This window comes from Nicotiana tabacum, chromosome 1 (genome assembly GCF_000715075.1).
Source record: "Nicotiana tabacum cultivar K326 chromosome 1, ASM71507v2, whole genome shotgun sequence".
Classification (NCBI taxonomy): domain Eukaryota; kingdom Viridiplantae; phylum Streptophyta; class Magnoliopsida; order Solanales; family Solanaceae; genus Nicotiana; species Nicotiana tabacum.
Genome location: NC_134080.1, coordinates 134496031 through 134509538, shown reverse-complemented (window position 1 = coordinate 134509538; position 13508 = coordinate 134496031). Strand labels below are relative to the sequence as shown.

Below are 13508 nucleotides of genomic sequence, written 5' to 3'. Positions count from 1 at the left end.
TTAACTTACATTTTTTCTCGGTAGTCAGTCTCGAGCTGATATAGACCTTCCTCTCTGGCTAAAGGATGAAGAGATTCACTTCTTCCAACTTTTCCACAGTTGGTGTGGAGACATCATCCTCTTATGGCTTGGTGATCTTATATGGAAGAGGTGTATCTTCAGGACTATCTAAATTAGTTCCGAATGATGTATCCCTGACTCCCAATTGTTGTGGTTGCTATTGAATAGTTTCTTCTTCGGGGATGCTCTTTGCTCTCCTCGGATTTCCCGTATTTCTCATTTTGATGGGAACTTAAACACTTGATGTAAGGTTGAGGGAACTGCATCCATCTTATGGATCCAAGGCCTTCCTTGGATGGAATTGTAGGTCATATCACCTGCTACCACATGGAAGTGAGTACCATTGACCACTTCCTCGACATTGGTTGTTAGAGTCACTTCGCACCTGGTCATCTCACTAGAGCTGTTAAATCTGTAAAGAAGGTGCAACTTTGAAATGGCTTGACCCATTAGTTCCATTTCCTCGATCGCGCGCAGTTGAACTTTGTTTGCTGAACTACTTGGATCAATCAAAACTCTTCTTATGTCAGTACCAAAAATTTGAAAAGTGATTAACAGTGTACTGTAGTGTGATATGGTCATGCCATTTTCATCCTCATCATCAAAATTTATGCTTTTCCCAGCCAGCATCTGTCGAGTATGCTTTTTATGAGAGATAGACATCTTTGCAAATTTCTTTTACAGCAGTGAAGGTTACTCCTTTCATTTCTTCTCATCAAAAAATGATGTTCACTATTTGTTTGGGGGTTAGGACCTTGGTGGATCTTCCTTATTTTTGTGCTTCATCTTTGATTGCTTTCCTTTTTTTATTAAAGAGCTCGATAATGTACCCCTATTTATGCAGACGATCAACCTCACTTTGAAGGATCCTCAGTCGGAGATTTTGTGACCATGGTCATTATGGGATTCACACCAGAATTATTCGCTTCGCTTGCTTGGGTCCGTTTTCATCTCCTTTACCATCTCATTTTATCGCCCATATCTCTGCGTGCTACTATCAATTTTGTTACATTTATGCTGAAGCTGTAGTCGTGAAACTTTGGCCTTAAATACTTTCGACGTATCTAGTTCTTTCCTGGTTCGGCGTGTTGTTGAGTAATCTCTCTGATGGGGAACTTTTTTTCTTGAGCGAATCTTGGCTGTTGATTATTTTCTCGACGTAAAGGTATGGGGTATGGTTCATACTGACCCTGGTGTCCGCACATGGGTTCATCCCGTATGTGCGTCATTTTTGGCTGTTGACTATGCCCAGCGGTATCTCTCCCTTAAAAAAGGGGAGTACTGAGATATCCTCTTTTATGCGAAGCTTCATGCTATCTCAGTGGTGCATATCGTTCCATGTGTTTGGTAGGAAATTCCCGTAGGCACTCCTTAAGTCTCTTCGAGGCTTTCCACCTCTCTCGGTTCAAGTTCCTGGTAAGAGCCATAGGTGCCCAATTGTCGTCGACTTTCAGAAGCACCATACTTTCCCTCTGAAACCGATCAATGAAATCTCGGAGTGACTCTGTCCTTCTTTATACGATTTTGAAGATATATTCCACCTTTTGTGCTCTGGACTAGGCTTTGATAAAAGCATCTGCAAGTTCAACAAAAGAATTGATAAAATGTTCAAGTAAATGTTTGTATCATGTTAAAGTCCCTTTGGCCAAAGTCTCCCCAAATCTTTTGATAAGCATCAATCTGATCTCCTTCTTTATGAGGGAGTTCCCTTTGATCCTGGTCATCCCTGGTACCGTCTTATTTCAAAATTTCTAGCATTTTTAATTTCTTCAAAATCGACAACGAAGTCGCACTAGGCTTCCATGGTTATTGGGAATATTTATCCACGTCAATCCCTTTTACGACAGACAGGACTCCTAGGATCTGCTCAATCCTCTCCTTTTGTTCCTTAAGCTATTGCTGAAAGGTTAGAATTATATTTTGTAACTTAGCATTTACAATCACATATGAACCTCCGGATTCGTCTTTGTTTTAATGTTCTCGAGCTGCTGTGTGCAGCATTTTGGAATTAGGGGTTTGTTCTCGGTGGCGGAGTAGGTGTTACAATAGTTGCTCCGCTCGTTAAGGCCAACAATGCTTCTTTGCATTTGGCGTTCGGCTTATGTTCCTTCATCATAAAAAATTTCACCATCTCCTCCAAACCACAATCATTAGGGCGGCTGCTAGTGGATCATATCTGGGTCATTGATAAGTTGGTATTTTACCAACTTATCTCTTCTTTATACTTAGCTTTTGTATGATTTTGTTGAGAAACTAAGGCATTTATTGAGGTTTATTGGCACATTTCAGGTATCAAGTGATTAAGAGAAGATACAAAAGAAAACAAGTCAAAATGTGTTAAAAAGGGAAAAATTAACTGCTGCCAGTGAATGCTTTTCGTGATCGCGGAGAATTCCATGCGGTCGCGTAATTTTAGCAGTTAAGCCATCGCAAATGCAGTAGAAGTCATGCGACCGCGAAGAAGTAAAGCTGGACAACCACTTGTCAAACTTTCTACGCGAACGCGTATCTTGCTCGGCGATTGTGTAGCTTTGCAGAAGTTGGTCACCACAATTGCGGTTCTTGTTTCGCGATCACATAGCACATTAAATGGACAGATTCCAGGCAGAAATGAAATTTCACGTTTTTGATCCCCAAGCTATTCAATACATGACCTAGCTTATTAGAAATACATCTTTGGCTTATTTTTCAGTATCTTCACTAAGAGAAACAATCTTGGGAGCTAGGGTCTAACACACACACTTGGGACTTGAAGATTTGAAGCTCTTGGCTGAGAATTTCTTATCCATTTATGTTCATTTCTTTATATCCATGCTTTGTATTGAATATTTAAGTGTGTAGTATTTTTTTCAATGATTGAATCTTGTTTATAGGACTATTCATATTTAAAGTGTAGATTAAATATCTTGTTGTGCTTATGTATTGAATGATTTTTGTAAATATTGAAGTGAGTTTATATTTCTTTAATTATTCTTGTTCTTTAATGTTTCTAAAGGAATTAGCTAACCCCAGGGCTCGCCCATTAACTTCGAATAAATATTGGAAAAGATAATTAGGGGTTGAAAAAGATTAATTAACAAGAACTTGAGGCGTTACCCTCATTTTTATAGATTCTACCTAGGAATAGGATTGAACTACTTGTAGCCATATTCGGTTGTACTTAATCTCTTAATTGTTTTAGGGATAATTCAATTAGGAAGTCTTGTTAGTCTTTGAAAGAAGCTAATATAGAATTATTAGCCAAGGTTAATTAACATAAATTCGCTCATGTTTGTAAAATCGTAAAATACATTGAATCGTTACTTGAGTGTAATTCCCGTGCATCTATGCTTGTAGCCATTGATCATTTACTCGCTTTCTGGTTAGTTTATATTTTGCATTTAGACATAAATATTTTTTCAAAATCCATTTAAGTATTTGGCTTAACATAATGAGCGATAATTCTCTTACATTGCCTCATCGCCTATATATTATTTTCTATGGGATTCGACCCCAACTCATAGTTGGGTATATTATATTGCATGCGACCGTGCCCATTTACTTTTTAGTAGTGAATCCCAGGAACAGGATCGTGTTGGTGAAAATCTGGTTGATTGATCATTCACAATTCATGACCCATCAGTCTATTCAGTCATGTGAGGGATAATATCCATGTTTGGTTGATTGTTGACTCCAGACATAATGTTTTCCCTTAAACAGACAATTAACAAGTGAGATTATCAAGAAATCTTAGGAAAAATAGTAAAAAGGTTTGGATCAAATGCTTGTTGCTAAGCCCTACGGTGGGCGCCAAACTTTTTGACCCCAAAACTGATTTCAGATTAAACAATTAAATTTATATTTTTAGAGCCTCTAGCAACATGATTGATCCAAAGTATACGTAAATGAACAACAGATAGGAGATGAAAATAATAACAAAAATAAAATACAGAAGTTTTATTGATGTAGTCTCCAAACAGACTTCTGAAACTAGAGGGATGAACTACAAAGCTGATAAAGAACTAATATTTTGGCATATAAGAAAAGTGCGCAGTGAAAGATTAGATGCCATACAAATATGGATATGGGGTATTTATAGCTTAGGTTCTATGTTTAACCCCAATTGACTCCTACATTGTTTGGTTGGTTACTAACAAAACCGAGATCTTCGCCCACTATAAGATGAATGTTGGAAGAAAGTGGATTTTAATTATCACAGAGGCACTTGAGGACTGGGTCAACAGTGTTATTCAGCCTTTTTGGGATGTACTTCACCGTTTTCTGGAAGGGGTCTTCCAGGATGGAGATGTAACTACTTCCTATCCTTCACTATTTCCAGATGAGCCACCATTTTATGCTGACGTATCGTTTCCCAAATGATCCATGCGTCAATTCCAAAACTCATTCATTACTCGCAGAACGAAAATGCCATAGTCCAAAAGTCCATTTAAAGTTAGACCAACCAAATAACATCTCTTATACTCAACATTATACATAAAGTAATTGAAAGAAATGAAAAATACTCCGGGTGGATGGTCATGATCTTAATATAGGTAGTGTTATTACTTCATATTCGCAGTTTTAACTTGACTTAAACTTGATATGTTTCAGTTCGCCATCAATTTCCATTTGCCACTTCCAACAAAATACCATTTTTTGAGGGATTATTCTTATTGATGGGGTTGGCTTCGATGTAGATAACAATTGAAGGAGATCAGGAAGAAGTGAACTAGTTATTTTATTTTGCACGATATCTTTTAAATGGTATTTTTCTATTTTTCCCTCATCAATATTTCAAGAAAAAGAGTTGTTTTGTTGTTTTGCAAGGAAACAAAAAGATTTGGGTGCAAATCATTTAAACTAACATGTCAGAATGTAAATCACAAAGAAAGCACATATTAGGGGTCCAAAATGTGAAAATTTACGGATTCTTCACGGTGAACAAGCTTAGAGAAGAAACCTAGAAGCTTCTATGAGCTAATAGAAATGAGAGTAAATGGAAAATATTTTATTATCTGGAAAGAATGAAATTCTGTCTATACAAAATAATGTGAAATATTCTATTTATAATATTTACAAATGGAGTGTAATAAATATAGGCTGGTAACTTTTGGCCTCTTCTCTTCATTCTCTTCATGGGCTTCTTCATGGGCTTTAACACCCCCTCAAGCTGGAAGGGGAATCCATTCCAAGCTTGAAGATGAATGCCTGCTGATGAACACCCAACAGAGATTTAGTAAAAATACCAGCAACTTGTAAGGAGGTAGAGATAGAATGTAAAGTGATAACCCCTGACTTCAGAGCATCCCTTACAAAATGATAGTCTATTTCAATATGTTTCGTCCGTTCATGAAAATAGGATTCTTTGCAATATGTGTCGCAGACTGGCTGTCACAATAAATAGCAACAAGAGTAGGATTAGAAACACCAAGCTCAATCAATAGCCTGAGAACCCAAGTCACTTCAACAACTAGCAGCCGCAAGGCCCTATACTCAACATCAACAGAGGATAGGGCAATGGTGGGATGCTTCTTAGATTTCCAGGCAATAGGGCAGCCACCAAGGAAGAGGATCAGACTAATAACAGACCTTCGAGAATCAGCACAACTAGCCCAGTTAGATTAACAAAATCCATGAAGAGCAAGATTAGAAGAATTGGACAATAACAAACCTAGAGTAGTGGTCCCAGCCAAGTACTTGAGCACATGATAGGCTGCATCCAAATGAGGCATACTTGGGGCAGACATGTATTGTGTCACGACCCCAGTTCGCCCTCCATGAACTGTCGTGACGGTACCTAGTCTCTACGACTAGGTAAGCCTAACAAATGCGGAACATAAACGAAACTTGCGGAAGAAATAATCAAAAGCCAAAATAACCGAATGAAAACAATATTTAAAATGCCACTCGACATATACAACACAACTTCTCAGAATCTAATACCATATCCCAAAATCCGGAAACTCACGGAACCACAAGCCTTTGGATATCTAACAATATCTAACTCTAGAATATATAACAAGGAAAAGAAATACAGAAGAAAAAATGTTTAAAAGCGAGAATAGAAAGGGACTCATCGGTCTGCGGACGCGGCAGATGTACCTCGAAGTCTCTCGAGCAGTCGCCTCGCCTCACAGGTGGTAGGACTGAGTAGAGGTACTTGGATCTACACATGGAAAACATGCGCAGAAAGGGCATGAGTACACCACAACGGTACTCAGTAAGTGCCAAGCCTCACCTTGGTCGGGTAATGACGAGAAAGGTTAGGGCCCTTCTGAGATTAAATAAAATAATAAGTTGACAGTGAAGAACAAAACCGTATAATTAAGGCAACAGTAAAAGTAATACGGATATAATGGACATCAACAACTACTACAGAGGCAAAGTAAACACGGAAGGAGAATACAACTCAGCACAAAGATAACAACCGGGGATCTCCCAGGATACCGTCTTTTAGTCCCAAATGTAAATATTAGTGGATCTCCCGGGATACCGTCCCGTAGTCCAACTCATAATGTAAGGAGGTCTTCCGAAATACTGATCCGTAGCCTCAAATGTAAATACTCAGTAAAGAGGGAATCTACCGGGTGCAGTCCCGTAGTTCCAATGTAAAAGTGCAGGGAGATCTCCCGGAATACCATCCCGTAGTCCCAAAGTAAAACACGCAGCAACAACGCAAGGAAAATACTTAAATAAGCTCAAGTTCATACAAAGTAAACAGGTAACTCTACCCTAAACATGATTCACATAATGCAATTAAGGAAGTTTAAGCAAATAAGCAATTAAGTCAACTAAACATGCTTTTTCTAAGCTAACAACAGGTTTAACTTGCAAGTAGTATAAAACAGGAAAAAGAAAAATGATCGAAATAACTTAAAGAAAATCGGATTTTCAACAATTAGCTCAAGTACGCACTCGTCACCTCACATACAAGGCATTTCAATTATCAAATATACTAAATCCTAAGGAGAAGGTCCCCACACAAGGTTAGACAAGCCACTTATCTCGAACTAGTTCAAATCAACCCGAAATCACCCTCTTGCCACGAGTACTCAACTCCAAATGGCCCAAATCTATTCAATTCAATTTCATAATATAAATAACACTTCAAGTAACTGATTCTACAATTAAATTCTAAGCTAATATGCGAAATTAGGTAAAATGACCAAAACGCCCCTCGGACCCACGTCTCGGAATTGGATAAAATTTACATTTCCAGAATCCTCACACTCTCGCGAGTCTAACCATATCAATTTTATCCCAATCCAATTTCAAATCCCCAATCAAAACTTAAATTCCTGGTCTAAGAACTTTTCCCCAATTTTCATACAAATTCCGAAATTAAATGATGAATTCATGTTTAGATGAATGGGTTATAAGCAAAAAGGAGCTAAGAATCGTTACCCAATCGTTATCTCTGAAAATCCCTCAAAACCTCGCTCAAATTCGAGCTCCCAAGCTTTAGTTTTCACAAAAATGGTTAAACCCTCGACTTTGAAATTTTATATCTGCCCAGGTAATTCCTTCTTTGCGAACACGGAAGGACCCTCTTCGCGAACGCATAAGTATACGACCTCTAAGCTTCGCAAACGCGGGACCATCATCGCGAACACGAAGCATTAAGCTTCCACCAGCCCCAACTCCTCTTCGCGAACGCGAGACCCCACTCGCGAACGCGAAGAAGGAAACCAGAACTGGAGACCTGCTACATTTTCTACAATCCTCTAAGTCCAAAAATGACCCGTTGAGCATCCGAAACACACCCGAGACCCCCGGGACCTCAACAAAACCTGCCAACTGATCTTAAAACATCATTAAAACTTGCTCCAAACTTCGGAATGCTCAAAACAACATCAAGACACCTATTTTTCATCGGATTCAAGCCTAAGAATTCCAAAAACTCTAAAAATACGCTTTTGATCAAAAAGTCTATCAAACCTTGTTTGAATGACCTGAAATTTTGCACACACGTCACATTCAACCCTACGGAGCTACTCCAACTTCAGGAATTCCATTCCGACCCTCAGATCAAAATCTCACTATCAAACCGGAAACTTCAAAATTTGACCTTTCGACATTTCAAGCCTAAATTAGCTATGGACCTCCAAAACATAATCCGAACACGCCCCTAAGCCCGAAATCACCCAATGGAGCTAATGGAACCATCAAATTTTCATTCCGAGGCCATCTTCACACTGTTCCATCTACGGTCAATTTTCCAACACTTAAGCTCTTATTTAGGGACTAAGTGTCCCAAAACTCTCCGAAACTCAAAACCGAACGTCCCAGAAAATCAAAATAGCAGAAATAAACGCAAGGGAAGAAGATAATAGGGGATCGGGGAGTACATTCTTAAAACAACTGGGTGGATCGTTACATTCTCCCACACTTAAACATTCGTTCGTCCTCGAACGAGCATAGAGAGACATACCTGAAATAATAATAAAATGAGGGTAACGACTGGGCATATCCTGCTCGGTCTCCCAGGTCGCCTCCTCGACCGGCTGACCCTGCCACTAAACCTTCACTAATGCAATGTTCTTTGACCTCAGCTTTCTGACCTTCCTGTCCAATATCGCAATTGGCTCCTCAACATAAGATAGATCCTTGTCCAACTGGACTGAACTGAAATCTAACATGTGCGACGAATCACCGTGATACCTCCGGAGCATCGAAACATGAAATACTGGATGAACTCCTGCCAAGCTAGGAGGTAAGGCAAGCTCATAAGCTACCTCCCCAACACGCCTCAATATCTCAAAAGGCCTAATAAACCTCGGACTCAGCTTCCTTTTCTTCAAAAATCTCATAACGCCCTTCATAGGTGAAACCCAAAGCAGAACCCGCTCTCCAACCATGCAGAAAATATCACAAACCTTCTGGTCCGCGTAGCTCTTCTATCTGGACTGGGCTGTACGGAGTCTATCCTGAATCACCTTAACCTTCTCCAAAACATCCTGAACCAAGTCTGTGCCCAATAATCTAGCCTCACCCGGCTCAAACCAACCCACCAGGGATCTACACCACCTACTATATAAGGCCTCGTACGGCTGAACTGATAGCTGTTGTTGTAAGCAAACTCTGCTAGTGACAGAACTGATCCCACGACCCTCCAAACTAAATCACACATGCACTGAGCATATCCTCAAGAAACTAAATAGTGCGCTCGGACTGTCCGTCCGTCTGAGGGTTAAATGTTATGCTCAACTCCACCCGAGTACCCAACTCATGCTGAACAACCCTCCAGAATCGGGATGTGAACTGAGTACCTCTATCTGAAATGATGGAAACTAGAATACCATGCAGACGTCTCCCGGATATAAAGCTCCACTAACCGCTCCGAGGAATAAGTAGTACACCTAGGAATGAAGTGCACGGACTTGGTCAGCCGATCCACAATTACCCAAATAGCATCGAACTTCTTCACGGTCCAAGGGAGTCCAACTACGAAGTCCATGGTGATCCTCTCCCACTTCCACTCCGGAATCTCTATCTGCTGAAGCAACCCATCCGGTCTTTAGTGCTCATACTTCACTTGCTGCCAATTGAGGCACCGAGCTACGAATCCAACTATGTCCTTCTTCATCCGTCTCCACCAATAGTGCTGCCTCAAATCTTGATACATCTTTGCGGCACCTGGATAAATGGAATACCGCGAACTATGGGCCTCCTCTAAAATCAACTCCCGAATGCCATCAACATTGGGTAGACAAATCCGACCCTGCATCCTCAATACCCCGTCATCACCAATAGTCACATCTCTGGCATCACTATGCTGAACCTTGTCCTTGAGGACAAGAAAATGAGGTTCATCATACTGCCGCTCCCTGATACGATCAAATAAGGAAGACCGAAAAACCACGCAAGCTAGAACCCGACTGGGCTCCGAAAGATCCAATCTCACAAATTGGCTGGCTAATGCCTGAACATCCATCGCCATAAGCCTCTCCGATGCTGGTAAATAAGCCAAACTCCCCAAACTCTCCGCCCGACGACTCAAAGCATTGGCCACCATATTGGCCTTACCCGAGTGATACAAAATAGTGATATCATAGTCCTTCAGCAACTCTAACCATCTCCTCTGGCGCAAATTAAGATCCTTTTGCTTGAACAGGTGCTGCAAGCTCCGATGATCCGTATAAATCTCACAAGGCACACCATACAAATTATGACGCCAGATCTTCAAGGCATGAACAATAGCAGCTAACTCAAGATCATGGATAGGATAATTCTTCTCATGTACTTTCAACTGTCTGGACGCATAGGCAATCACCCTACCGTCCTGCATCAAAACCGCTCCAAGGACAATTCTTGAGGCATCACAGTAGACAGTATAAGAACCCGAACTTGTAGGCAATATCAAAACTGGGACTGTAGTCAAAGCTGTCTTGATCTTCTGAAAGCTCGCCTCACACTCTTCTGTCCACTAGAACGGAGCATCCTTCTGGATCATCCTAGTCATAGGTGCTGCAATAGATGAAAAACCCTCAACAAATCGACGGTAATAACCCGCCAAGCCAGGAAAATTGTGCATCTCTGTAGCTGAGGATGGTCTAGGCTAACTCTGTACTGCCTCTACTTTCTTCGGATCCACCCGTATACCGTCAGTCAACACCACATGATCCAAAAAAGCCACAAAATCCATCAAAAACTCACATTTCGAGAACTTTGCATATAACTTCTTTTCCCTCAAAGTCTGAAGCACTGTCCTCAGGTGCTGCTCATGATCTTCCCGACTCCGAGAGTATACAAGAATATCATCAATAAAGATAATGATGAAGTAATCAAGATATGGTCGGAACACGCTGTGCATCAAATGCATAAAGGCTGATGGGGCATTGGTTAGCCCAAATGACATAACAAGGAACTCATAATGACCATACCGAGTCCTGAAGGCAGTCTTCGGGTTATTTGGCTCCCAAATCATTAACTGATGGTAACCTGAGCGCAAGTCAATCTTAGAAAACACATGTGCGCCCTGAAGTTGGTCAAGTAGATCATTAATAACAGGAAAATGATAACGGTTCTTCGCTGTAACTTTGTTCAACTAGCGATAATCAATATACATAAGCATAGAACCATCATTTTTCTTCACAAACAAGACATTAGCACCCCAAGGTGATACAATAGGATGAATAAAACCCTTATCAAGCAACTCCTGTAACTGATCTCTCAACTCCTTCAACTCAGGAGGAGCCATACGATATGGAGGAATAGAAATGGGCTGATTTCCCGACAACAAATCAATGCCAAAATCAATATCTTTATCAGGCGGCATGCCCGGAAGATCAGCTGAAAACACGTCGGGAAAATCTCGTACTACTGGAATTGAATCAACTAAAGGGCTATCAATACTGACATCTCTCACATAAGCTAGATACGCGTCACACCCTTTCTTAACCATACGCTGAGCTTTATGAAAAGAAATGACTCTACCGGGAGTGTGATCTAAAGTACCCCTCCACTCAACATGTGGTACACCTAGCATAACCAGCGTTACAGTTTTGGCATGACAATCATGGAGAGCATAATGGGGCGACAAACAATCCACGCCCAGGATAATATCAAAATCAACCATGTTGAGTAACAATAAATCGGCTCTAGTCTCAAAGCCACTAAGAGCAACCAAACACGACTGATAAACACGGTCCACAACAAGAGAATCTCCCACAGAAGTAGAAACATAAACAGGAGAACTCAAAGAATCCCGAGGTACACCCAAATGCGGAGCAAAATAAGAAGACACATAAGAATAAGTGGAGCCTGGATCGAATAGAACCGATGCATCTTTGTGACAAACCAATATAATACTTGTGATGATAAAATCGGAGGCAAAAATCTCGGTACAGGTAGGAAGGGCATAGTATCTGGCCTGGCCTCCCCCTCTAGGGCGACCTCTACTTCCCCAACCTCTACCTCTAGCTGGCTGAGTAGATGGGGTAGCAACTGGTGCTGTGATCATAGCCTGAGAACCCTGCGGGGCAAGCTGTGGCTGAGAAGTCTGTGGAGGTGTACCCCTCCCAAGTTTGGGGGAATCCCTCACTATATGGCGTGTGTCACCACACTCAAAACAAGATCTAGGAGGACATGGTGGCTGTGACTAGCTCGGACCACATCTGCTGGGCTAACCTCTGAAAGCACCCCGCGTAGGAGGCACGCTAGAAACCGGAGGTGTATAATAAGGCTCCTGAGGCCTAGGAGGAGCTGGAATACTACTGGCTGCTGGAAGAGTTGAATGAACAGGGCGACTCATAGAACCCCTATCATGACGACTTACAGCTGTGGTACGGGCACCAGAATAATGGCCTGACTCTCGAGACCTCTTGGCCTCCCTCTCATTCCTCTCCCTAGCATACATACCCTCAAAGAATACCTTTCGAATCCCCCAGTTTTGGTCCCTCCAAAGCCAGGGAGACCACTTTTCTTGTATATGACAGTCTTGGAAAACTCTTTCAATTGCGTCCTCGGGAAACACGACATAACCGGAAAGAAGGAGCAAGCAATCTACTACTTGAGCAAGAAATTCACCGGCTACGAGGCCAAATACACTCTGCTAGAAAGGACATGTTGCGCTCTGACGTGGGTTGCTCAAAAGCTGAGACATTATCTCCAAGCCCACACGACTTTCCTCATAAGCAGGCTGGATCCTTTGAAGTATATATTTCAGAAACCAATGCCTACTAGGAGACTGGCCAAGTGGCAAATCTTGCTTACCGAATTCGACATAGTCTATGTTACTCGCACGGCAATGAAAGCCCAGACACTAGCAGATCATTTGGTCGAAAATCCGGTCGATGAGGAATACCAGCCATTGAGTACTTACTTTCCCGATGAAGAAGTAAACACCGTAGAAGTGGTCTCAGAGGACGCTCATGTTTGGAAGATGTTCTTTGATGGAGCCGTGAATGCCAAAGGTGTAGGGATTGGGGCAATTTTGATTTCGCCTTCTGGTCAGCATTATCCCGCCACAGCTAGACTGCATTTCTTTTGCACAAACAATACAGCTGAGTATGAAGCCTGCATCATGGGCATGCATATGGCAATCGATCAGGATGTCGAAGATTTACTGATTATGGGAGATTCCAACCTGATTATCCAGTAAGTCCAAGGCGAATAGGAAACTCGGGATGTCAAACTTATCCCTTATCGACAGCATGTGGAGGACCTCGGCAAGTGCTTTACATCAATAGAGTTCAGGTATATCCCGATGTGTCACAATGAACTGGCAGACGCACTTGCTACTTTGGCTTCAATGCTACCCTACCCGGGCGACGCCCACGTCGATCCTTTGGAAATCCAAATCAAGGAAAGACACGGTTACTGCAATGTAATCGAGGCGGGATCAAATACGCAGCCTTGGTACCATGACATCAAGAGGTTCTTGAAGACGCAAGAATACCCCGAGCATGCTACTGGAGACCAAAAGAGAACCATTAGGCGACATGCAAGTGGTTTCTTTCTGAGCGGTG

The 13508-nt window shown here is 41.6% G+C and overlaps 1 protein-coding gene and 1 long non-coding RNA gene across 2 annotated transcripts; one reads left to right on the top strand and one right to left on the bottom strand.

The window, feature by feature from the left end:
* Window positions 1–276: 276 nt before the first annotated feature.
* On the bottom strand, window positions 277–723 carry LOC142164055 (uncharacterized). Its single transcript, XM_075221221.1, has one exon. It carries the CDS (start codon window positions 721–723, stop codon window positions 277–279), a length of 447 nt encoding a protein of 148 aa, XP_075077322.1.
* A 611-nt stretch (window positions 724–1334) lies between these two features.
* Window positions 1335–2950, top strand: LOC107796221 (uncharacterized). The gene is made up of 3 exons (XR_001650350.2): window positions 1335–1966; window positions 2059–2255; window positions 2350–2950. It is a non-coding gene; the product is annotated as an uncharacterized LOC107796221 (long non-coding RNA).
* The last annotated feature ends 10558 nt before the right edge of the window (window positions 2951–13508 follow it).